Source organism: Martes martes, assembly GCF_963455335.1.
Source record: "Martes martes genome assembly, chromosome: 14".
NCBI lineage: Eukaryota > Metazoa > Chordata > Mammalia > Carnivora > Mustelidae > Martes > Martes martes.
Genome location: NC_137902.1, coordinates 7,098,714 through 7,125,464, shown reverse-complemented (window position 1 = coordinate 7,125,464; position 26,751 = coordinate 7,098,714). Strand labels below are relative to the sequence as shown.

The window sequence follows — 26,751 nt, the reverse complement described above, 5'->3', positions numbered from 1 at the left end:
TTAGTTGCTATGTTGAGAATGGATTTGGCAGGGAGGGGGTTAAAGACAGAAGCTTGAATATAGGGTTTCTAAACATAATCCCATTGACGTGGGGGAGGGGGAGAGGGGCTCTCCTATGCTTTGTAGGATGATTAGCAGCCAGTGTCCTTGTCCTCTAACCACTAAATTACCAGTGGCACCCTCCCTCTAGTTGCGACATCTAAAAATGTCTCCAGACTCCGCCAAACGTACCCCCAGTTCAGGCCTCTTGACAAATTCTCCACGTATTTTTAAGATTGTGCTGATGGATCAAAGGGGGCGTGTCAATAATGAGTCGAAGGTTTTTGGCCTGTGCAACTGTCAAAAGCAGTTCCATTTGCTGAACTTGATAACAGTGTGGTAGAAGGAGCCTTGACGGAAATCAGAAGTCCAGTTTTGAACCTGAACGATTGAACGAATCGAAGAACAAGGATCCCTGAGTTTCTTTTCCTAACTGTTATATTTTATTTTCACGGTTATTTTGTTGTTGTTCTTCTTTTTCTTTCCATGATTTTTCATGTTTTTTTTGTACCCAGAATCCAATAGCTTCTTACTACCTCCACAGCTATCACCATTTCCTTCCAACCACCCCCAAGCCACCTCTGTCTCCTCTGTCCATTCGGGTTATTGGAGTACCGCCACACTTTCCCCCATCCCCACCCCCATCCCCCGTCTCCCTCGCCGACATTGTAGTCTCGACTGCAGCTAGAAGGGTCATATGGAAATGGAAATCACAGCATGTTACTCCACGTCAAACCCAAACTATACAATTGCTTGAATCATCGCCCTCCTTTCATCCTTGAGCAGGGCAACGTCGGCTTTTATCAGTAAGAATTTCATCCGCAAACAGAAAATCTGGGGAACTTTCAAGGGCTGTTCAGAAGGGGCAGTGTCTAAGGTGTGCTGGGCGCGAGACCCACAAAAAGGACACGTCCTCGGGGTCAGTTCCGATCACGCAAACCTGCATTTCTCAGCGCTCGCTCGCCGGCGCAGCGACCCCTTGGCCTCATCCGCCGAAGACTTCATTTCCCAGGATGCCAAGGGGCGGAACCGGCCGGAAGGCTGTGTCCCCTCCGCGGGGCATGATGGGGGAGTTGGAGATTTCCATCATGGCGGCTTCCATTTCGGGCTACACCTTCAGCGCTGTGTGTTTCCACAGCGCCAACAGCAACGCCGACCACGTAGGTGCCGGGCCCCCCGCCGCGGCGGCTGGAGCCTCCAGCCTTGGTCCCGGGCCCGTGCCTGCGGCCAAGCCGGGACCACTCGCGGCTCGCCCCCCCCACCACCACCCCGGGCTCCCGGGCCGGCCCTAGGGGCTGGTGACCCGGGCGGCTCCCGCCCCCGGCGAGCTCCTGCTACCCAGGGCTCCTTCGTCCCCGGGATGGGCCCCCTCATTCAGTGCCTGCCGCCTCCTGGCCCTCTCAGGACAGCCGTCTCCCTTTTAGCAAAGCTGTCTAGGTTGGCCGGCGCCGGCAGTGTCAAGAGTCGCTTACTGGAGACCAAGCGTCTGCCCCTCCCTAAGAGTCAGGCTTCTAGACTTGCGAGGGGCTCCCGGGGTCGGCAAAGAGCGGAGAGACCGAGCTTTAGTCTAGGAGCCGAGGCACCCAGCCCCGCCCGCCGGTCTCACAGGTTGTCGTGGGGTGCGACGAGGGAAACCATGGCTGTCACTATTCATACTTGTGAGATACGTTCATGTGTTTTCTTCGCCTCAATGGAAAATGGAGAATGTAAACAGGAGTGTTAGGTGTCGGGTCCGCTTGCCTTGAAGTTGCATATTTAGTTCCTTGGCGAATGTTCTAAAGCCACGGCGCTAATCGCAGTGAAATAGGGAAGTGACAGGCCTACGTATGAGTGATCGGAAACGCATAGGCTTCGGAGCTCAGAGGGAGCAGAGCTTGTCTGCTTCAATATCTTTATTTTCCGAATTGTCTTTTAATGTCATTCGCCTAGCTGGAAGTTTCTTTGTGAAACTAGATAATTTTTATCTTTAAGTACATAATTAATCTGTCCACCAAATTGAGAGATGGTTTTAAGAGATGTTAATAATGAGTTATTCAAATTCATTTAATAAGTGGGTGGGGGGGTTGAGGTTATCATTACAAAGCAAAATGATACACTGTAGAATAAGGAACTGGATTGGGTTTGATGTCTGCAACTTTAGCTTCCATTAATAAAAACTCATCTCATAGAGGTGATTCTGTTAGAAAATTGGATGGCATTAAATTATTCTACTTTTCCTCTGTGTAGTGTTGATGGTAGAGATTAATGATAGGAATACACACAACGTGGGTTTTTCCAGAGTTAGCAGATGTCTCTGGATGCTAAGGCCTTTGATGCTGGAGCTAGCTATTTAATAATGTAATGCAGTTCCATGTATAGGTGGTTTGTGATACTCCTAGTGTCCATGAAAGTATTAAATATGGTTTCAGTAATGCTTTTTAACATCCCTAGTTCTTGGAGTACTTAGTAATATCACAGTTTATGTAAAAGGTGAGGCTACTCTAAGAATAAGCAGCTACCTGTTGAAAAGCAGATCGTTTTTCTACAAATGGCAGGGAGATGGCTACATTACTTAGATTGTTACTAATTTAATTCAAGTCCTATTCCTTTAATATCTATCCTGTGCCAGGCATGGTGCTAGACTTCATGGAAGTTTTCACCGTGACAGTAGTTTGCAAGTGTATTTTATGTGACCGTAGCTGGTTATGTTAACCTTGCCACAATTATATATGTGGAATACTTTTGTCAATTTTATGTATTTTTAAGTTGAGGAACCAAAATTTGCCTTTGTAGCACATTCCTGTTTTTTCCAGGCAAGAAATTAGTTTAAAACCACTCATTCTGTAGAGCTGGGGCCAGCAAGCTTTTTCCAGATTAGTAAATATTTTAGGCTTTGTGAGCCATGTGGTTTATGTAGCAACTGGTCAGTTCTGCTGTTGTGCAGAGAAAGCAACCATAGACAATAAATTAATTAGGGTGACAGTCTCCAATAAAGCTTTATTTATGGACCCTGAATTTGAATTTCATATAATTTTCACATGTCATGAAATATTCCTATTTTTTTTCAGCCATTTAAAAGTGGAAACTATTCTGAGCTTGTGGGCTGTACACTAACAGGCATGAGGCTTGATTTAACCCACACACCATAGTTCGCCTCCTCCTTCTATAAAGTAACAGTGTTCGGACAATCCAGACCAGCAGATAAGAAGCACTGGTTCATACTTTGCTTTAGAATGTCTTACTGTCACTGTTGACTTTTTCAAACTGAGGACTATGATAGAGGTCCCAGATAAAATACAGGGCACTCAGATAAATCGAATTTCAGATAAATAGAAAATAATTTTTTAGTGTTAAGTATATCCTAAATAATACATAAAAATTGTTTGTTGTTTATCTGAAATTCAAATTTAACAGTATTCTATATTTTTATTTTCTAAATTTGGCATCCCTAGACAGTGGAACACTAGGAATCTGGAGATACATTCTTAAAATGTAAAGTTCTGTAGGAATTTTAAAAAATTGCTTTCACCTTAATTTTTATTAACTTGTTGTGAAGAGAAAGCTGCTCTTGTGTAGTGAGAATTCATAACCAAAAGGCTTTCATGGGATAAAACACGTTTATTTAGTCACTGTTTCTCAAACCAGTAGTCATAGATATTCCTTCAGGTTTGAGAGAATTTTTTTAAGGGAGATTTGTATATTACTCAAGATTGAGAAAAGCCCTATACATGATGGTTTGGGAACTTAGGACACTCCCTCCCCTATTCCAATACAAAAGCTATGCTGTAAAGCATCTGTCTCTCCCTCCTCACCCCCACAGCTTCCAACTGGGAGTGTTTTTAAACTAGGCAATCTCTGTATTTGATTCGAAGGGTCAGCCTGGACTAGGAAGGTACGTAGTACAAGGTCGCTGTTCCCACAGATACCCTCAGCCAATATGTACGGAGCACCTCTTCTGTGTTGGCACTGTGCTAGTTGCTGAGATATACAGGCACAAAGTCCCTGCTCTCACGGGGCTTAGATTTTAGTAGGTGTAGGCATTTGTTAATGTAAGGATGTGGCTACTGGGAGAAGACTGAGAGGAAAACACAGGGGACAGAGTGTCTGGCGTGCCCTGTTGCTGTTACACTGATCAGGGAAGGCCTCTCTGATAAGGTGCCGTTTGAGTAAAAAGCCAGATGGAGGGAAGGAACAAGCCATGTGGTTCTCCAAGAAAGGAGATGGCAAGGCAGCCTGTTAGCCCATCCTCATGGGGAAGTTACTGAGGCACATAGAGTTAATGTTCTCCACCATGCTTGTGCTCAACATGACAGCAAGTGCTCCCACAGTAGGTTATGTGCTGTGTAATCCAGAATTTATGGCCTGTGTTCTCCAAAGGTGTAAGGAAAGTAACCTCAGCGTTTATTGAGGAAGAACGTTCATGTGAGTGATTTATTTGCTGAAATCCTCATTTCCCACACCCTGTACAAGAGCAATTCGCTGTGCATTGTGCTAACTTCTTTATCCTTGTATCGTTAACAGTGCTTTTAAAACAATGAAATAAATTATATGCTGTTACAAGAAAACAACCTTGGAATATTTCTGCTTCCTGACCTTTTTTGATATTGGTCATTACACTCAGTAGGATTCAGGAAGTGGATTCACTCTGCTTCTTTTTGCTTCAAATAAAACAGGGTTTTTTTTAAGGGATTAAAATATTTCATTGTGTATGGAATCCTTTTTCCAAGCAATCTAGTTAATAGGTACATCTCAGATTGCTTTAGTCTTATTGGTTTATAGAATAGTAAGCTTATTTGGATTAATGTCAAAATTATTTTAAAATTATAATGCTCTCAATTCGTCTCAATTCCAGTAAAAAATACTTTTAGTCTGCAACTATCTTTTTTTTTTTTTTTTTTAATTACTTTTAGGAAGGATTTCTGCTGGGAGAAGTAAGACAAGAAGAAACCTTTAGCATCAGTGACTCACAAATCAGCAACACAGAATTTCTGCAAGTAATTGGTGAGTTTATCACTGAGCTTAGGAATTTTTTTTTCTGTATCAATGCTGTTTGTTTTGGTCTTTGGTCCTTAACTGGTTTTAATCTGAAAGATAAAAAGAGTACATAAAAAGCAGCTAAAATCACAATGCAAATCGTTTGCACTGATAGCTGGTATGAAATGTTTTACAAGTCAGTGTGAACGTGCAGTGGTGGCTGTAAGGTTAGGTAGTCTATAAAGCTCTTATCCACCAACTGGTCTTCTACTGAATTGCTGTCTGCTGTTGCTCATGATAGTCTCTTCAAAACCACAGTAACCCTTAGATTGTATACTGGGCTGTTCCCCATTGTCGGCATTACCACATACTGAAATGCAAGGATCTTTTGGGCTGGTCCTTCCCGGAGGGATCTGGCAAAGGTGTTCATACTTGTTTATATGAGCTATTGGCTAAATCTACACAGCCTTCTGGAGAACGATCCAAATCGTTTTGGGTTGATTGTTGGGGAAGACGAAGGAGTATTTATAGATGCGCTGACTGTCTTTGGATCAGTCTCTCTCTCTCTTTCTTTTTTTTTCTCTTTGGATCAGTCTCCTTTTGATAAATAGGGATCAAACTCCTTCCAGCTGCTCATTGAGCATGTCACCAAACAGCGTATCCTGATACTCAGGTCTCAGCGAGGGGTGCTTCACTTAGGCCACCACCATTTACTGACCGTCCGTGTGTGAGGCGTGTGCCAGGCAATGAGAGGAATACCCAGGTGCATCCCTATATTCCTGGAGTGGGGGAGGATAGGACAAGTGCACAGAAGTCCCAAACGACTGTATAAGATGAGTACTGTAAGAAAGGAACAGAGAAAATCCCATCCCTGCTAGTGGGTGAAAGTAGTAGAGAGTAAAGGTATCCTGAAGGAGGTGAACTTAAGGTCAGGGGGGCAGTGGATTCAGGGGAACACAGAGCAGGGAGTACACAAGATAGACAGGTAATCTGGCCTGTTTCTGTGCGGAGAGAATACAGAATGTGTGAAGGTGAGTGGTTTTGGTTTGAAGTATTGCTGGAAGGTTAGGTTATGTTGGGACCACATCATCAATTTCAAGCCTTCCAGTTCTGATAGCCTTCTAGGATATGGGTTGGGAGGCCAGGATGAGGATTGAGGTGGGGTTAGGATTGGGGAGAAACAAGGAACAGTTCATTTCCTCAAGGACCCATACGATAAGACCCACTCCTCACAATACTGACTTGTTAAATAAAGACTCAACATGCTGTCTCCAGCTTTCTTTCACTGAGGTTTTGTTTTTGTTTCGTGTAACTCTTTAAAATCCTGAAATGGAGAATTTGGTTTCATGGAACATGGGTGCAGTTTTATTGTTTGCACTTGGATTTTCAAAACTAATTTGGTATGAGAAGGTTAAAATGTCAGACGTAGTTAACGGACAGCCCACCAAGCAAGAAAGAGCTCTGTTACCTGGTGTGACCATAAAAATAGCACTTCTGATGAATATTCTGGCTATTTATTTATTTTAAAAGAAGTAGAATGGTAAATAATTCAAAGTCTACAGCTTCATGCACTGTATCTGATTCATAAACCTTCTGGTTCTTTCAGTAAATACGTTTCCATGGTACTGTAGATACAGAGAAGTACCAATCGATAGAGCCCCAGTTAATGCAGCGCCATGACAACCACCTTCTGCTGCACAGCGTTTAATTTATTAGCTATATTCCATTCTTTGTATGAAACAATTGTGGCTCTCATGGGCAAAGTATTTGCTGGTGTTATCTTAGGTGCATTGTTATCATTACAGTAGTTTTCTTTTGAAACTAAATACATGTTCGAAATAGAAACAGGGACTCCAAACCTAGGCTGGAAGGCCAAACGTTAGGTCAAGTGCCATGAGTAGTATTCCAGGCCAGTGGTATCAAGAAATTTTCTGGCATAGCCTAACCTCCAGAATAAGATGTTCTAAATAAAATGAGTCTACCGAAGTTGTTATTTGTTGCAAATGACTGAATCCACGCACGGACACTTTTACCCTGTACAGTAAGGACTGCATCCAGAGTGCTACATTCCGAACATGAAGTGTCGCATTCTGTGTTAACTGCATATTAATTTTAAAAGCTGGTCTGACTCACTTTAAGCAGAGTTGTCTACCCTTAGTTCTAGAAGGGGAGGGAGCAGGCAGCCACGGAAGAGCTTCCTTAGTTAATTAGATGATGCCACTGCAATTCATGGAAAGGATGGAGGAGGGAGTAGTGGAACTGTTGAGTCTCCATCAGCAGGAGAAGCAGAGGTAGGAAGATCAGTGAGAATGGGCGGAGGCGGGGGTAGGGCGCGGGGTGGGGAGAAATGCTAAGGGAATGAGAGCAGAGATGCCACGTATACATGAAGAGGAAGCTACCGTGTGGATGAACTCTAGAGGCATGGCGGACTCTGGAATCCTAGACAGGGCTGCCCTGCTCCTGCCGGTTTCCAGCGGTCTATCAGCCAATGTGCCTGCCAGCTTCATTGCAGTCTGTGTCTTGATCACGTTTGAGGCCTTCACCCTGTTTTTTCCATGGAGGGTTTAGGCATTGCGAAAAGTCTTACAGAGAAAGGTCCAACCTCCTTTAGCAAATGCGACATGATATCTAGGGCGTATCTTTAGTGTGCTGCTAATCCCAGTTGTAAATCATGACAGAAGTCTGCTGGGGCAGTTGATGACAGCACTGTGTGTTTGGGATCCAGGTCCACTGTAGGGTTTTTAAAAAATATTCGTTCCTTTAAGGGAGAAGGTGAGCTTTTCTTTCTTTTTCCTGAACCCTCTGTAAAGTTTTTGCTATAAATGTTCCACATTCTAATTAATTTACTAATAGTACCTCAGAAATAATGTAGGATGGCGCACTGTATTATTGCTGGTGGTAAAAGAAGGAACAATTTCTGCATGAAGTTTTCTTATTTGCATCACTGTGTCAACAGCCATGCCAGGAAAAGAAACTCGTCTTTCCAGTGGAAGGATTGCATCTGTGCGTATGTTTTGGCAGCATTGGCATCAGTACAGAAGCTAATGGGCAGAGTCCCATGGCCGCCAGGGTCATGGTTTCATTTTAATTGTGTTAAAGTTGCAACCTGGAGCTCTGTGGCTATGGCTTTTTAGACAGCAGGTGATGAGTTTCTGTCCAGAAGAATGTTAGGAATAGGATGGAATGGTTAATTAGTCTCATGGTCTTAGAAAGCCACCCAGATCCTAAGCCCCCTGATGAGCTTGAAGGACTTGTTTCCTCTGGGTAATCAGAGCAATCTTTCCAGAAGCTGTTAGAATCCGCCTTACAAAGGACTATTTCCCTTGGTGCTGACCGTCTTTGAAGGGGTTAACAGGCGTCCAGAGCTTTCTCCTCCCTTCCCCTTCAGAATGCCTGGCCCGGCTTGTCCTGAGTCAGTAGTGGGTTACTGATGGTAGGGCAGTTAGGCCCTCCTCTCCCCAAGCTGCCCTCACACTGCTTATCCGCTTTGATTAAATGCTTCCAGTTAGCTGTTACTTTTCCCTCTTATGCTTTGTTTAACTAGGTGAGATTGCATGAGGGCGCACAATGGCTGTGTGTTCCTGAGTAAAAGCTTTCGGATATGTGCTCATCGGCCGTGGACAAATGGAAACAGAATGTGTTCTCCAGCTTACTTTGTCCTGAAAAGGTGTCCCTGAGTTTCAGTGTTGAGAAGACACACTGCCCTCACTAGTGTACATGTAGCACCTATCTGGGAGAGGAAAACTGTCTTTTTATTGTTTGAGGTTTCAGTAAACAAACAAGTAGGCTATTTTGTACTTGCCTGTGTCTTACATGATTAACTAAGCTGTGTTCCTTCTTTCTAATTACAGAAATCCATAATCATCAGCCATGTTCAAAGCTTTTTAGGTAAGCCACATCTTCCTTTGTCACTTTTAGTCCTTATTGAAAGATTAATTGATTAAAAACTATTGAATTTAGCCTTGTACCTGATTGTGGCTATAAAGTCCCAGGTGTAACTGAGGGCATCCAAATTCACTTGTTTATTGAGTGTCCAGTGTGTGTAAGGTTAGAGATAGGGGAGGGATGGTGTAAATCGTGGCCTCAGTGGTTTACAGTGAAAGTCTACTCCAGCAGCCTCCCAAGCAAGGGTTTTTCAGCCACAGAGCAAGAAGTTAGTCAAGAATCACATACAGATAAAAGAATTTAATGGGTGTTTTTAAGAAGAATAAAAAATGTTCAGTGTTCAACTTTAAAATGTAAGGAAAGGGAACATGGAACTTTCTTTTTGCATGTATTTAAGTTAACATACACCAGTTGCATACTAAGACCAACTAAAGGACAGCGAGAGAAAGAAATGGGAGGAGCGACATTCCGAAGGGAGGGAGCAAATGACAGATGTGTGGTGGGTGAGAGAGGCAAGGGCCAATATCCCCCATCCACCAGACTTCTCCCCAGACAATATGCAGGCCTCTGTCTGCTCTCTCGGCCCCAGAGCCCTCCGCCTGCTGGCTGGTGTGATGATTTCAGCTCTTTCAGCACCCCCCCGCCCAACGTGTTCTACCTTCCCAGGAGCCAGTACTTCCCTTCCTGGAGTAGGATTCAGCATTCTTGGTCAGCGTTCCCTTCTTTAACACCTGCCAACCCTTGGTGCCCAGCTGTTCCTGCTGTATGTCCCCTGCTGCTTTCACGCTGATCCCTGTCCCATTCTCAGCTGGCCCACACACCCAGGCCCTTGCACCCAAGAACTCCTGGGGGCCCCCCTGCCCCACCACACACAGATACCTATCCATTTATTATTTTAGAAGATTGTCCTCATGCAGGAAGGTTACCTGTGGACAAAGTCTAAAAGTAGCCAAGATCTTCATCACTTTTAGGTTTACATGTAACTGAAAGAGGAGTGGGAAGCAAGACAAGCAGTTCATTTGAGAAGAATCTCAGAGCAAATGAAACGATTCAGGCCATGGTTCACACATCGGCTGTGTTTGGTCCACACAAGTGTCTGATTTGGCCCTGACTCTGTGAAGTTCTTCTAGGTGTGCCCTGCCTTGCCCTTCTGAGGAATTCCATACAGCGCTGTCGGTACAATTGTCCCAGAAGGATTTAACTAAGTTTAAATCACACACCTATAATTCTTAGAGCTGAAGGAAACCTTAGAAGTCATGTGTCCGCTCCACACTCTTTCTTCTGTATAGAGGGAAGTGGAGAGCATGTAGGTTTAGTGGCTCGCCCAGGGTCATGCAGTGAGAAGCAGAACTGGGCTGGGGCTGGTATCTCTTGACTCCCAGTTCAGTGGGTTTTCTTTGTTTTGACCATTTCTTGAACTTCTTATTGCTTTATAAGGCCTGGGCCTAATGGTGGTGGGTTGAGGAAGGAAGGTTGGCTTTCCCTTTTTTTTTTTTTTTAATAGATTTTATTTATTAGAGAGAGAGGGAGAATAAGTGCGGGGAGGGGCAGAGGGAGAGAGAGAAGCAAGCTCCCTGTTGAGCAAGGAGCCTGAAGAGGGACTCGATACCAGGACCCAGGGATCATGACCTGAGCCTAAGGCAGACGCTTAACCAACTGAGCCACCCCCGGTGTCCCAAGGATGGGATTCCTAAAAGCATAATCAGTGGTAGGAAAACCCACACATCATTATGTCTGCTTACCGTAGGATCCTGGTCGGCTAGGTCTGTTTGAGGGGCAGACCTGGCTTCAAAGCCCAGTTCTTCCATCTTCCACCTGTATAGTTTGGGGCAAGTCACTTAACCTAAGTATCTTTACCTACAAAACTGGGAATAAAACTTGGGACACGTTGGGCTGCAGTAATACCTACTTATCAGCACTGAGGCAAAAATGAAAAGAAATAAGCTGAGAAAGCACGCAGCCAGGCCTCTGAAGCATTCAACAAATGCTCATTTCCCTTCTGCATTTCTCGGAAAATGATCTCCTATATTCTTTTTTCCCCCATAAGTAACTGATACTTAGAAACAAGGAAAAGATGTCACAGCCATTGGAAATCACACGTTTTCTTTCTAATTACTTGCTATCAGTACCTCCCACATGTGGAAGTAATACCTTTTGAATGTAGCAGTCTCTTGAGTATTCTTTGATGCAAAAGATACCTTATATCATCAGTGAAGCGTTGAGATTGATTTCTCTGGTTATCTGTTGAAGATAAGCAATTGTATCTTTATTGTCTTGATTACCAACTTTTAGGATTCAGTGACCCATAGACACATGAGGCTAAGTGTATTCATTTCAAAATATCATACAATTTTAATAAAATGTATTTTCTTTAAAAAAAACAGTTTTTATGACTATGCAAGCAAAGTTAACGAAGAGAGTTTGGACAGGATTCTTAAGGATCGGAGAAAGGTATGTCCTGTTTGTTGCCCAGTCCGATTTGGAAATCACTGTTTATTTTATCACCTAAACTTAAAACCAAAAGGGAATGTAAAATGAAACAATAGGATTTGATATTAATGTATGAGAGTTCTGTTGACTTAAGTAGATTTTAAGGGTAAATGCAGATGTGAGACAATGTTTATAACCTATCAATAGAAAAAAAAATTAGATATTTATAGTGTGATTCCATTATGTAAAAATCGGAAGGAAAAACAAGAACCATACTCTAGAGAGTTAAAAATTAGTTGAGTTGATTCTGGGTGGTTCTTTTTTTTCTCTTCTGTAATTTAAAAAGTAATTTTGCAAGTATCTTACGTACATGCATTAATTTTATAACCAGGAAAAATATTTCTAAAAAAGGTAAGTCATAATTAAACATCTCTGGATATGTTACCCTTTCAAGTTCAATTAACGCCAAACATAGATGTTTTTCCAAAAGGTCATGTGTTTATTATTTCTGTCAACATATGCATATAATGTTCTGATTATGTATGGTGAGCAAGTCTGAATAGAATTGAAAATGAACCAGTTTTATTGCTGTGGCACTGTCTGATGATCTCATTTATAATTTATTCTGTTGTACCATGTGTGGGTTTTACTTTTCTACCTTGAAATATTAATTGCAGAAAAGTAGATTTGTTATTAAACCATTCCTTGAGGAAAAAAATATTAATAAAAGTTTTCAGTTTGTCACACAAAAAAATGCCTTTGTTTAGAAGTATGTATTATGAAAAAGCTTTTAAAAGATTACTCCTGGAAAAAAAAAGTCAGCACTGTGGGACTTGGTTCCCGAGGTGTCTGAAGAAGGGCACCAGGAGTAGGAGAGCAGTCAGAGGAAGTCAGAGGAAGTCAGCAGCCTCGGCGATGCGCCGGCTGGCTCAGTTGCGCCATCAGTTGGAAAAGCAGAAAGAAAAGCAGGTAAGATGAAAGGAAGACTGGGAAAGCCGGAAGAAAGGACAGACAGCTTGTCTGACCCTGTCACCGTCCACCTGGGAAAGGGAGTTAGAGCAGCGACAGACATTGGGGTCCAGCTCTCTTGTTTTCAGTGATGTGCCCAGGAGTATATATTCTGGAATCTCTCAGGAGTCCGTCCTTCCTATCCCAGCTCCAGCCTATCTCCTCATTCCATTTATATTTTAGAACATGAACTTTTATTATACTTTCTAAAACTGAAATTTCTTCCATGAAAATTCTCATTGGAGCAGTTTTCTAGAGTACTCACTACACATTAAAAGTTACAGGAGTATTTTTTTTTTAAAGATCTTATTTATTTATTTGAGAGAGAGAATGAGAGAGAGAGAGTGCATTAAGGTCAGAGGGAGAAACAGGAGCCCGATGTGGGGCTTAATCCTGGGACTCCAGGATCATGACCTGAGCTGAAGGTAGTTGCTTAACCAACTGAGCCACCCAGGCACCTGTATTTTTTTTTTTTAAATTTTATTGATTTATTTGGAAGAGAGAGAGAGAGAGAGAGCATGAGTGGGAGGGGCGGGGTGGGGGGAAGAGACTGTTAAGCAGACTCCATGCTGAGTGCAGAGCCTGATGTGGGGGTCTATCCCCCAACCATGACCTGAGCTGAAACCAAGACTGGGATGCTTAAGCAACACTACCACCCAGGCGCCCTGAAGTATTTTTTTAAATAGATGAAAAAAATTCAAAGTGACAAAAATAATAAAGAATATGAACAGGAAATTCACAAAAGAAAAAAGTACACAAATGGCCAAGAAATAATGAAAAGATGTTTATCTTCAATCCGGAAATGCAAACTGAAACAGCATGATACTATTTTCTTGCCCATCAGATTAGCAAAAGTGTAAAGGGATTGCTAATACCCAGTTTGGGGTAAGGCTTTGGGAAATGGGGAAGCTATAGTTGGTGGGAATGTAAGTTGATAACAAACAGTTAAGAGGAGAGTTTTGCAGTAACAGAATTTTATTTTTAATTTTCTTTACTATCATTACTAAAGTAATCTCAATGCCCAATGTGGGGCTCAAACTTAGGACCCCGAGATCAAGAGTTACGTGCTCCACGCACTGAGTCAGCCAGGCGCCCTGCAATAACAGAATTTTAAATACGCAGTCCCACCTCTAGGAATCTGGCCCAAGTAAACATTTGGATCTAGGCACAAAGATATGAAAGGCTGGCGTTAATGAATAGCTCAACTCTGTGCCAGGCCGCGTTCTAAGCACTTTCCGGGTGTTGGAACTAGGAGGTAAATTGCTGTTCTTACCATCCCCATTTTACAATTGAGGGAACAGGGGTCAGTGACTTGCTGAAGGTCCCCATTGGTAATGGTGGAGCTCAAGGTTAACCCCAGCAGTCTGGCCTTGGAACCCAGCATGCAAGAGTGTTTATTGTGTCTTTGCTTAACAGTAAGGGTTTTGAAAGCAGTCTAAATGTCCACCAATGGGAAACGGTCAAGTTGGTTGTGTTGACACCTCTACACTATGGATATGAAGCAGCCATTGCAAAGAATGAGGGAAGTTCTCGGATAATGATCTAGAAAGATCTCAAAGTTGTGTTACATGAAAAAAGTAGTGTTATAATTTGAGCCTGTTTTATGTAAAAACACAAATCTGAATGAGTATTTAGATGTACAGAAAAAGATCAGGAAGGGAGGCAGCCAAACTTAAAAGTGTTTACTTTGGGGAAGGGAATGGAGAGGTGCTGCTGATGAAGGGGAACTTTATGGGAAAAGTTTGTTTGTAACAGTGTTTGTTAATTGAAAATAAGTTGGGGAAAAAAAAAAGAAAAGGACTCTACCAGGCAGGGTTTTGTTTTATTTCTGTTTAGTTTTTTTTTTAAGCTGTAGATAAGGACACATTTCTTAGTTAATTTGGGGGTTTAAAAATCGGATTTGCCAGGGGGTGCCTGGCTGACTCAGTAGAATTTGTGACTTTTGATCTCTGGGTCATGAGTTCAAGCTCCATGTTGGGTGTAGAGCTTATTAAAAAAACTAAATTGGGGTGCCTGGGTGGCTCAGGCAGTTGAGCATCTGACTCTTGATTTCTGCCCAGTTCATGATCTTGGGGTCATGCATAGGATCTAGTATCGAGCCCCACACTTGAGATTCTCTCTCTCCTTCTGCACCCCCCCCCCCGCCTCCAGCTCATGTACTTGCTCTCTCTCGCTCAAGTAAATAAATACAATCTTTAAAATAATAATAATTAACAAAGTAAAGTTGGATTTGCTGTTTTGATCTTTAGTACATCCTGCATCTGTTGTTATCTGGAGGGCATGTGGCTCTCAAATATAGAAACTCTACAACATTGCTAAAACTTTTTTTTTAACCGTAGACTTAAGATAGGGGCTAATGTTTTGTTTTTCGTTTTTTAAAGTAGGCTCCACAGCCAGTGGAGAGCCCAACATGGGGCTCGATCTCACAACCCTGAGATTAAGACCTGTGCAGAGATCAAGAGTTGGGACTCTTAACCGACTAAGCCAGCCAGGCATCCAAAGGCTAATGTTTTTGATATGAGAATCCCCCAGTAGGTACAACATGGTCATCTACTGCGACGTGCAGAATTACTGCCCTGGCAGACTCCATCTTGTGTTTACCAAGTTTGCACAAGCCTCAGGTTTGGGGCCAAGGCCAAAAAAGCAAGTGAGAAGAGGGTTTCTGCCTTCTGGAAGCATCTGCTGTGCGGTAGATGATGATAAACATAACTGCCACCTTAACATCATCGTAAGGCAAAGGCTCACAAGGTGAAGATAACAAGCATTCCCACTATTGGGGATGGTTGCTTTGGCTCCAAAAAGTATAAGTGAATATCTAGTTGAGAGTAGAGAGGAAAGTCTTTGTGAGAAGTTGTCTATGAAACTTTGGCTGAAATAAGGTTGTAGGGAAAGATGTCCACAGTTTTTCATCATGGCCCAGGCATAGTTGTCAGAAATGGGCTTTTTAGCATCAGGAAGTTTCTCAGTAGCCTTGTACCGATCTTGTTAGCTCTAAAAGGTAGAACCGTGGGTGTCAACAAATGTGAATTAATTTGGCATCTCATCTTTCATTAATAAGAATAATGGGGTTGTCCTTTTAGCATATAACAAATGAATAAGTTGATTTCTGTCTGTTGATATCCAAAATAAATGCATAAGGCTCCTGTCTCTCAGAAAATACAGGTAGAATGAAACAGTTGGAATCTGCATAAGTAAAAAGCATTATGCCTCATCCAGGAGCCACCGGTAAGATTCTGTTCATCCGTGAGTGTTTCATGAGAGCACCCAATGATCTGGCGAAGCTCAGGTCTCTGCAGGGTGCCAGGGAAAGGGAGTAGAGACACCCCCAGTCCTCCGAAGGTGCTGACTCCAGTGTTAAATCCTCATGCCCCAGACATACTGCTCAGAGTGCGACATGCCATGTTCTCAGGCATCAATACCTCCAGCCAGGTGATGGCTTTTCTTACCGACTACTACTACTACTACTACTACTTTTTCTTCTTCTTCTTTTTTTTTTTTGAAGGAAACCACTCTTCACATTTTTTTTCTTTTTTTGGTATTTTATTTTTTATTTCAGCTTTACTGAGGTACAATTGACATATAAAACTGTAAGATAGTTAAAGTGTACATTGTGTTAATTTGATACGCGTATACATTGTGAAATGATTCACTGTGATTTCCCCATTGTGAAATGTTTCATTAAATGAGGGTTTCATTAAATGTTTCATTAAATGAGGGTAAGTGTTCAAAGGGCACCTCTGTTTCCCTCCCTTCATCTTTACATGTGGAGGGGCTTCAGCTGGAGCTTTGGTGTTCTTTTTTTTTTTTTTAAGATTTTATTTATTTATTTGACAGAGATCCCAAGTAGGTAGAGCAGCAGGCAGGGGTGGGGGGGGGAGCAGGCTCCCTGCTGAGCGGAGAGCCCGATGCGGGACTCGATCCCAGGACCCTGAGATCATGACCTGAGCCGAAGGCAGAGGCTTAGCCCACTGAGCCACCCAGCCGCCCCTGGAGCTTTGGTTTTCCAAGTGTGGTCCCTGGACCGGCAGCATCAGCAGCACCTGGGAACTTGTTAGAACCTACTCTTCAGTTTTTAATGACCATCGTCATGTGACCAGTTTGGAATTGTGAAGTTACCATTGTACAGTGGAAAAGACAGGTTTCCCATCTTGGCTGTCACTCATGAGCTCAGTGACTTTGCACAAAGCATCTCTCTTATAAGATTTACAGTGTCAGAAGTGTTTGGGTTTTCTTTTTGTTTAAAGAATGTCGGGGTGGCCTGGCTGGCTCAGGCGGCAGAGCATGAACTCTTGATCTCGGAGTTGTGAGTTTGAGCCCCACATTGGATGTAGAGATTACCTAAAAAATAAAATCTTTTTTTTAAAGATTTTATTTATTTATTTGACGGACAGATCACAAGCAGGCAGAGAGGCAGGCGGGGCGCAGCGGGAAACAGGCTCCCTGCTGAGCAGAGAGCCCAATGCGGGGCTCGATCCCAGGACCCTGGGATCATGACCTGAGCCGAAGGCAGAGGCTTAACCCACGGAGCCACCAAGGCGCCCCTATATGCTACTTCTTTATCCATGTATCTATCGATGGACATTTGGGCTGCTTCCATACCTTGGCTATTGTAGATAATGCTGCAATAGACAATAGGTGTGGGTGTATCTTTTCAAATTAGTGTTCTTGTATTCTTCTGGTAAATACCCAGTAGTGGAATTACTGGATCATATGGTATTTCAGTTCTTAAATTTCTGAGGAACCTCTCCACTGTCTTCCACAGTGGCCATGCCCGTTTGCCTTCCCACCACCACCAGCACACAGGGTTCCTTTTTCTCCACATCCTTGCCAACACTTGTTTCTTGAGTTTTTTTTTTTTTTAAGCTGTTCTTACAGGTGTGAGGTGATAACTCATTGTGGTTTTGATTTGCATTTCCACAGTGAGTGATGTGGAGCATCTTTTCATGTGTCTGTTGAGCATCTGTATGTCTTCTTTGGAAAATTATCTGTTCATGTCCTCTGCCCATTTTTTAATTGGATTATTTGGCTTTTTGGTGTTGAATTGTATGAGTTCTTTTTCTTTTTTAAGATTTTATTTATTTATTTGACAGGCAGAGACCACAAGTAGGCAGGGAGGCAGGCAGAAAGAGGGGAGGAAGCAGGCTGTCCGCGGAGCAGAGAGCCCGATGCAGGGCTCGATCCCAGGACCCTGGGATCATGACCTGAGCCAAAGGCAGAGGCTTTAACCCACTGAGCCACCCAGGCACCCCTGTATGAGTTCTTTATGTATTTTGGATAGTAACCTCTTATCGGATACATCATTTGCAAATATCCTCTCCCATTTAATAGCCACCCAGGTGCCTGAGCTTTTTATTTTGCTGTAGTCCCTGTAGTTTATTTCTGCTTTTGTTTCTCTTGCCAAAGAACACGTATCTAGAAGAATGTTTCTATGGCTGATGTCAAAAGACTACTGCCTATGTTTTCTTCTAGGAATTTTGTTTATTCATTCACCTGTTGATGAACAACTGGGCTGCTTTTTAGTTTTGAGCTGTCGTATGTCAAGCTTCTACGAACATGTGTACAAGTGTTTGTATGGATACATCCAGAATTAAATTCGTTAAGATTTCATGCAATCTTTCTTCCTTTTTTCCTTCTGTTTTTACTGCAGAAAGTTATTGGATGGTACAGATTCCGGCGAAACACACAACAGCAGATGTCGTACCGAGAGCAGGTTATCCATAAGCAGCTCACCCGCATCCTCGGGGTGCCCGACCTCGTCTTCCTTCTCTTCAGCTTCATCTCCACCGCCAACAATTCCACTCATGCTTTAGAATACGTTCTCTTTAGACCAAATCGAAGGTAAAGAAAGTGTTCCCACCAGCCTCAAATAAATAGTAAAGATGTTGGTACATGTAATTGGGATTTATAACTTTGAAAATGTGCATTTTGTAGCATCTTTAAAGAAAAGCTTTTATAATTCCCTTTCAGCTAGTTTTCTTTGTTTGAGAGAAGGTGTTTTCCTGTCAGCTGTATAAATTAAAATGGTTTTTGAACCAAGAAGCATTAGCAAGATACGTTAATTGTGCATAAATTCTTACAGGAATACACAGCTGGAAATCATCATTTGCTTCTCCATGATCCATTATGTAGAAATACAGTTTTACTGCTCTGGAAGTCTGTAATTTTAAAACCAATTTCAAAGACAAAATTGTCAAATTGATCCACCTACTGGTTAATGAAGGTTCTGCATTGTGAACTCGTGAAAGCAAAAAAAAAAAAAAAAAAAAATCATACGATTATGATGTCTGTCCATAAGAGAAAGGTTTCCTGCTGGAAATTCACTTGTAGATTATATTACATCGACATCAACAGAAACAAATTCTTAAATAGCCATCTGCGAGGTTTCATTAATTAATCAATCAGCAGGTATTTCCTGAGCTCTTAAAACCACCTCAGCACTCTGCCCATTGCTGTGGGGACATGACCTCTGTTCTCAAGGAGTTTACCGTCGAGTTTCTACTCACTCAGGCATCCTTGGGTCGTCTGTGCAAGTAGCTGCCCCATGAAGCCTGTTAGTTCAGCAGCGCAGAGACCCAGAGTTCAGCAAGAGCAACGCCTTTAACCTGGTCTCTTTGGATCCTCCCACAGGTATAATCAAAGGATAACCCTTGCCATCCCCAATCTAGGGAACACTAGCCAGCAGGAGTATAAAGTGTCTTCAGTGCCAAACACTTCTCAGAGTTACGCCAAAGTTATCAAAGAGCATGGGTGAGTTGAAAATACAATGAAAATGTCTTTCTGTCTTTTGTGAAGAGTGCTTAACAGGTTTATGGAGACCTGTGAAATCAGTTTTGATGTGATGGAAACCGAAAAATGCAGTCAGGTCATCCTCTAGACCACCACCACCGTATGTCAGAATTTTGTGCTGATCGAAAAGATCATTTATTTTTACCTGTAATTTTTTTAAGCATTTGCTACAAAAAAAAAATTTTTTTTTTTATGTAAAAGTTTGGACAGAGTATGTATGTTTCTGAGGTTCCAAAGCTAAATGTGGCCACTGAAAAATGTATAGTTTTTTATTATTTTTCAAGTTGTCTTGGTAACATGGGTTCTTTTTTTTCCCTCTCTGTAATTCTAGTAGCGTGGGCATTGTTGCTCAGATAGTCACTTGGAGTTGCAGCATTTATGTAATAAATGAAGGTGGAAATGATAGGAAAATGCCTTTTGGGTCCATAGCAATTACAATAATTTTGTGATCTCTTTTTCCTGTCTTCCAGTACTGACTTTTTTGACAAGGACGGAGTCATGAAGGACATCAGGGCGATTTATCAGGTTTATAATGCACTTCAGGAGAAAGTGCAGGTAACCGAGTTATTCACTAGTTTTTGTCTTACTTCTAATGCCCAAATGCTTTTAGTTCTACTTTAATTTTTAATAATCTCCCAACTGACGAATGAATCATGGTCCAAAAGTCAGAATGTGCTTTCCCAAAATAATCTCAGATGTGCAGGGTAGTTACTCATGCTGGCCTACAAAAGGCTGTCTCATGATGGGCCCGAAGTAGAGCCTGGAGTCCAGCATTTCTGTTACTATTCTGAATGCGCGTGCCCCGTTGATAACTGGGTTTTCTTTCGGGAAATCTCTTCCGAGTTTAGAGGATTGCTAAGACCACAGCTGTCTCCATCAGTACGCTCGAAGTTGAGACGCATCAGAGGGCACCCGTAATTGGTACAGCTCTGCCCCTTCGCTCTGGGTCACTCGCTTTGCCCCCAGCTACCTCATTGAGTGGGAGGATTGCGCTGGAGCCTCTTCATTCCTAGTCATTCATGCAACAAATATTTATGGAAACGTCTCCTCTAAGCCACTTACTGAGCTAGGTGCTCACAGTACTTTCCCACGATCTTTTCATCATCCCCAGTGTGTTCTTAGGAGTCATTTACCCTAAACCCTAAGAACAAAAGAGGCTTTGAGAACAAGAAGAAGGGTGGCAGGCCTGATAGAAGCTCTCCCAGGCCCAGAGAGAGCCTAGCTTTGAGGAAGAAGCCGCAAGGAACAGAGAAGGGAATGTAGGCAGCTGCTGAAAAAGAAGAAAGCAGAGGGATCTGCCTGGGGCTAAAGAAGAAAGCCTACAATAGGCGGTTTCCAGTGTTTGCGTTCCACAGTCGGGTCACGGCCCACCTAGCAGTGAAACAGGCTCACTGGTGACTGGCCTACTTTCCAGCAGTTTCTGGGATTTTTGCTGTGGAAGGAACGTGTAGTGAAAAACAGCTTTTTGTCCTAAATTCATGACCATGCTCTTTTCAGACCATCCGCACTATCTAGCCAACTTCAAAGTGGCTGTTCTGCATTCGCTGCCGAGTGACTAAGGCCTGCTCTGCAAACCCGGGTCTCGCATAGAGAGCACTGATCTGGATGGTCAGAGGGCAGGGCTGTGGCCTCACTAGCTGACTTTATTTAGATTCTCGACTTTGAGACATACTTTCTTTCGAACTCCCCCAGTCATAAATATCTTCTGTTAAGTAAGTCTATTTGTGACATGTGATTTTTGTTGGTTGGTTATAAATTAAAGTTGAAAGCATCTCATTTCTGCCTTACCTGTTGTTCGTCCTTTACATGCTAGACTGGTATCAGAAATCCTTCTTTCAGTTTAATAAAAAAGAATCATTGAGGGGGAAAATGAAATTTTCCCCACCTTACCCTAACTTTTCAAGAATTTACAGGCTAAATAGATACTCATCATAACAAAATTAAGAAAAGCAAGTCAGTGAACCGCAACACTGGTCCCCTGGACCTTCCTGATCTTGTTCTGCCTCACATGTCTGCTTTTTGACTCAGTAAAGCATCTGGTCTCTTCCTAGAGTTGCAGTCCGGGCTGTCTTCATGGATTGCCTTGTGCTTGGATTTGAAACTGATTGTTCCTGTTGTCATTTTTCCCTCAGGCAGTGTGTGCAGATGTAGAAAAGAGTGAGCGAGTTGTTGAATCTTGTCAGGCAGAAGTGAACAAATTAAGAAGACAAATCACTCAGAGGAAAAATGAAAAGGAGCAAGAAAGAAGTGAGTTTTCCTATTATTTTCACCATTCGGTGTCAGGGAAATGTCTTTTTCAAACATCAAACCATAGGATGAGTCACGGGAATCCTTCTACAGTCTTCAAGCCCCCCGTGAGGCTGTTAGTGAAAGAGCATTCTTGTACTTCCAGAACAGAGGACTGTTTTTCATGGTACCCTTTCAAGTATCTTTTTTTTTTTTAAAAGACTTTTATTTATTTGACAGAGACACAGGGAGACAGGGAACACAAGCAGGGGTAGAGGGAGAGGGAGAAGCAAGCTCCTCGCTGAGCAGGGAGCCGGATACGGGACTCGATCCCTGGACCCTGGGATCATGACTTGAGCTGAAGGCCAACGCTTAACAACTGAGCCACACAGGTGCCCCGCCCCCTTCAAGTATTTTAAACTAGAAAAGAAAAGAAGATTAACTGTAGAAGCGCCTCCGTGGAAGCAAGTTAGAGTAAATCCCGAGAAGTGGTTGGTGCAGACGTGTCTGACTGGACTACTGTGATCTCTACCTCGGCTGGGATGTTTCTCACTAAGTTAACCCCCGGTGAACCTAGCGTATGGGGACCGCATCCTGTGTTCATCACATAGCCACATAAAGGAGCTACCTAATATTCTTATCACTTCATATTTGATTCATGGTCACGGTTACAACAAAGGCTTTAAATGTCTGGTTTTTGGTAGCTGTAGATGAGTGGATACAAATGAGCTAAGGAACCAGCTGGTTGAATGAGAAGGAGGCCCGGGAATCTATTGATTCCAGCATGAGAATAGACATGTTTACTGTAATACTACCAGATTTAACGTTTGTACATTAAATTTATAACCTTTCCTAATTTAAAAAGAATACTTGCAAACCAATTAAAATGTCATTTATATTTCTGGGTAGGTGATATCTGATTCATTTTTTTAATATTTTATTTATTTGACAGAGAGAGAGATCACAGGCAGAGAGGCAGGCAGAGAGAGGGGGGGAAGCAAGCTCTCCGCTGAGCAGAGAGCCCAATGCGGGGCTCGATCCCAGGACCCTGAGCTGAAGGTAGAGGCTTAATCCACCGAGCCACCCAGGTGCCCCTGATTCATTTTTAGTGTTATATTTTTTGAGAAACAATCAAATGCAGACAGGGATTGATGTATAAGAATGTTAATCACAACTTTATGATTCTAAAATCTGAGAAACAACCTACTGGAGGAGTTGAATAAATAGCAGTAGAATAGTTGAATAAATTATGACATATCTATATGGTGGAATATTGTCCCATTGAAGCGAATTTTTAATCACGTGGGATAATGCCTAGTATATAATCTTAAGTGAAAACAGTAGGATATAAAATGGCATAAACGTATGATCTCATCTGTGTTTATTTTTTTATTTAATTTTTAGTTATTTTTTATTTTATTTTTATAAAAATTTATAAATTTTTATATTTGTATTTACAATTTTATTTATAATTATAATTATATATTTTATATTTATTTTATTTATTTTTATTTTTTAGTATTTTTTTGAAAAGATTTTATTTATGTATTTGACAGAGATAACAAGTAGGCACACACACACACACACACACACAGCTGGGTAATAAAACTGGAATGTAGAAAAGGGGGGAGGGGCCGACATCTAAAGTTTCTATCTTTTAACCCCAAATCTTGTGCTCTTTTCCAAAAGTCTGATGGTGTTATCTGGGTGATAGAATCATGGGTGATTTTATTTTCCTTGTTTATACCAGTGTTTTTCAAGGCAAGGGACTCATAGACATGAGTCCAGATATGCTCTGGACTATTCCAGAACATGCCTGAAAATACGTTGTATCAGGAGACTGGCTGGCTCAGTTGGTGGAGAGTGCAGCTCTCGATCTCGGGGTTGTGAGTTTGAGGCCCACATTGAGTGTAGAGCTTATGTTTAAAAAAAAGAAACAAACAGGGGCGCCTGGGTGGCTCAGTGGGTTAGGGCCTCTGCCTTCGGCTCGGGTCATGATCTCAGGGTCCTGGGATCGAGCCCCAAGTCGGGCTCTCCGCTCAGCAGGGAGCCTGCTTCCCCTCTGTCTCTGCCTGCTGCTCTGCCTACTTGTGATCTCTCTCTGTGTCAAATAAATAAATAAAATCTTAAAAAAAAAAAAAAAAAGAAACAAACAAACAAAAAGGTGCTGTACTTATGGTCCAGAATCTGGAAAATTGGCCACTAACACAGGGCTTTTAAACTTTAAAGGAGAAAATGATGTTTAAAAAAAAAAAAAAAGAAAATGGTGTATGTGTGTGTTGTGTCCCATCGTTGTAAAGAAATAGGCTTTTGGGGCGCCTGTGTGCCTCAGTGGGTTAGGCCTCTGCCTTTGGCTCGGGTCATGATCTTGGGGTCCTGGGATTGAGTCCCGAATTGGGCTCTCTGCTCAGCGGGGAGCCTGCTTCCCTCTCTCTCTCTCTGCCTGCTGCTCTGCCTACTTGTGATCTCTCTCTGTCAAATAAATAAATAAAATCTTTAAAAAAGGGGGGGGCTTTTGAGGGGTACCTGGGTGGCTCAGTTCTTAAGCGTCTGCCTTCGGCTCAGGTCATGATCCCAGGGTCCCAGGATTGAGCCCTGCATTGGGCTCCCTGTTCAGCGGGAAGCCTGCTTCTCCCTCCCCACTCCCCCCTGCTTGTGTTCCCTCTCTCACTGTGTCTTTCTCTGTCAAATAAGTAGATAAAAATCTTAAAAAAAAAAAAAAAAGAAAGAAAAAGAAATATGGTTTTGTGATGCAAGACCTGTTAAAGAAGAAACTCACACTGAGATGAGTGCCAAGGGTGGTAAGGACTGTGTATTTCATCTTTCTGTCCCCACAGTCTGAGAGCAGGGTGAGCAGGAGGGGAGGGAAGTAGTGCAGGACCTGCAGCTACAACACCTGCTCTGCATATCAGGGGCCCCACTGCTAGCTCCTCCTTTAGTGAAGTCACTTCCCCTTTCTGAACTCTGGCTTCTTTGCCTAATAATTTGGAAGCAGTGATATTTGTGGTGATGACAGTAACACTTTTCTGAGTTTTCTGAGGCTTAAATCGATTGATGTATAGCAACATAATTATAAATTATGAAGTACTATGCAAGTTTAAGATAATTGTCAGTTTCACTTCTTTGTTGCCATTTTCCAGAACATTCAGGTTGACTGTTTAATGCACCGAGTGCCAAGCTGTGAAACTAGAGGAAGTGTTACAATTTTCTTTCTGTTTCCGTCCAGGATTGCAGCAGGCGATGATCCACAGACAGGTGCCATCCGAAAGTCTGGGGCCGGCATTCAGCCCTCGGATGCCCTATTCTGGGCTTGCTGCCGAAGGTAGAAGTCCGCTTGGAGATGCAGAGGCCTCTGATCCTCCTCCCCCTTATTCCGATTTTCACCCAAACAATCAAGAAAGTACTTTGAGCCACTCGCGCATGGAAACCAGTGTCTTTATGCCTCGACCTCAAGCCGTGGGTTCTTCCAGTTACGCCTCCACCAGTGCCGGACTGAAGTGTCCCGGAAGTGGCACAGACCTTCCTCCTTCCCAAAGAGCAGCTGCAGACAGCGCTGAGGAATCAGATGACAGTGATTACGAAAATCTGATTGACCCCACAGAACCCTCTAATAGTGAATGCTCCCATTCGCGGGATTCTCGACCCCTGACACATCCCGACGGGGGCTCCAGGAACACTCAGACCTCCCAGATATAGCTAAACAAAGAAACTCTCCACTTAGCACTGTTTTTCGTAATGGCTTATTGAGAGAGTTTTTTGAGGACTTAATCTGGGGGGAGAACTGCGTTCTCAGACCCCTGGCCACCCCACAGGAGGGTCCTCGAGCACAGAGCTGGTAGGGGCCTCACATCGCCGGTTCTCACCTGCAGACCCAGTGTGCAGGTTTCATGACAGAATCATTGAGATAATCAAATTGTCCTAATTCTGGTGCGATTCATGGATGTACTGGTAAATTTAGGCAAAGTGAAACTTATCAACATAGTTTCTGTTCTTTAAGATAAATTGGAAATTAGAGACTAAGCACAATTAGTCTATAAATATTCTATAAATCAAAAACTTACCTCTTGCACTATCATGCCTTGAAATTTACTTTTTCAAAGGGAAGCAAGTTTAGCAGCAGCCTTCAAAGAACCTTCTTCTATGATGAGCCAAATTCATCTTTGCCAGAAAGAAATTTTGATAATTCCAAGAAGCCTGATTGGAACAAATCAGATGTACCTTCTCTTGTCTGCATGACTTTGTGAGATCAAAAGAGAGGGCTTTGTTTCAACTTTTTTCTACTAGCCTGATATATATTGTCACTTAAAATGGTTGCCTTTAAAAAAAAAATGTAGAAATACTAATTACCAGTAAGTAATCATCCAAATAAGTATGTCATAAAATAAATTACTTATTTTTCTTTCGGGGAATTACAGTGACTGCTATGTTGCACTAGCCACGTTTATGGTCTCTGTTCTGGAGTCTTAAAAGATGAAGGACACACAGCAGTGGATACATCAGAAAGGAGTTATGCTCCAGACCTGAGTTTTATGATGAACAGATTCCAGACACAGTAGATTTAGCCAAGTTCATACATGAGGGATATAATTCATTTAGCTCTTTTGACAAATCCTAGTGTTAGTTTTCTTTGTGGAGGAAAAGACATTTAATAAACTGTTTGGGAATCTTGGTGAATAAAGATTCATTTTAAATCCAAATAACCATACTTATTTTTTTTAATTGCTATTTGGAGGATAGTTGCGGAATGTGTAGAGACTTTGTGTTGGGATGCACTTATATTTTTATTTAATTACTGCTTGTTTTCTAGTTTTGCCCAGAATGTGTGAAACCACTAAAGACATTCGTGAGCACGTTAGGCTCCTGGTTTGGAAATGACGAGACTGATGAGGTCAGCCCATGAAGTTAATGCTTTGGGACATAACTGCCTTTCCTTTGAGCTAGCTAAAACCTAGGAGAATAAGGAAGGTGTCCAAGAGACTTCAAATCCAGGTTCTGAAAAAAAGTTTCATTTTGTTGGAGAGAAGTTTACTCCCTGAGCTTCAGTTCCAATATGAAATGACCCAGTGTAGACTGAAACATGAAATACTAAAACTGCCGTTCTTCAGAGAACCACGCTGTGGGGTCTGTGTTTTCCTGCTCTCATGGTTTTGTTGGCCTTACACCACTGCCATTGGATTTGAAACGTTGCAGACCACTTTATCTGCAAACGTGTTCCGGTTTTTATTAGCTCCCTTCTAGCGGCTTCAGCGCCAGTGTGAATTTATTTTATTTTATTTTATTTTTTTGTTTTAAGTGCCATTGCCATCTTCTCTGTTCAGATTTTGACATTCAGGAAAATATCTTTATTTTTATGCCATACTGAAACCTACAATGTATAGCTGACAAAGCAGTTCAATGTGACAATAAAAACTTATTTAATCATGG

The 26,751-nt window shown here is 42.4% G+C and overlaps 1 protein-coding gene across 1 annotated transcript; it reads left to right on the top strand.

Moving 5' to 3' along the window:
• The first annotated feature begins 1,085 nt into the window (after window positions 1-1,085).
• ABRAXAS2 (abraxas 2, BRISC complex subunit) lies at window positions 1,086-26,751 on the top strand. Its single transcript, XM_080823571.1, has 9 exons — window positions 1,086-1,199; window positions 4,929-5,019; window positions 8,844-8,880; window positions 11,262-11,328; window positions 17,963-18,153; window positions 18,943-19,062; window positions 19,572-19,656; window positions 21,234-21,348; window positions 24,554-26,751. The coding sequence occupies exons 1-9, from the start codon at window positions 1,101-1,103 to the stop codon at window positions 25,021-25,023; spliced, it is 1,275 nt and encodes a 424-aa protein (XP_080679697.1). The 5' UTR covers window positions 1,086-1,100; the 3' UTR covers window positions 25,024-26,751.

What these genes read in the sequence shown, in the direction of transcription:
- ABRAXAS2 (XM_080823571.1), top strand. Translation starts at nt 1,101, where the DNA reads ATGATGGGGGAGTTGGAGATTTCCATCATGGCGGCTTCCATTTCGGGC. An exon ending in CTCTTTAGACCAAATCGAAG is followed by an intron (nt 18,154 to 18,942) that starts GTAAAGAAAGTG and finishes ATCCTCCCACAG; the next exon opens with GTATAATCAAAGGATAACCC. An exon ending in TGAAAAGGAGCAAGAAAGAA is followed by an intron (nt 21,349 to 24,553) that starts GTGAGTTTTCCT and finishes GTTTCCGTCCAG; the next exon opens with GATTGCAGCAGGCGATGATC.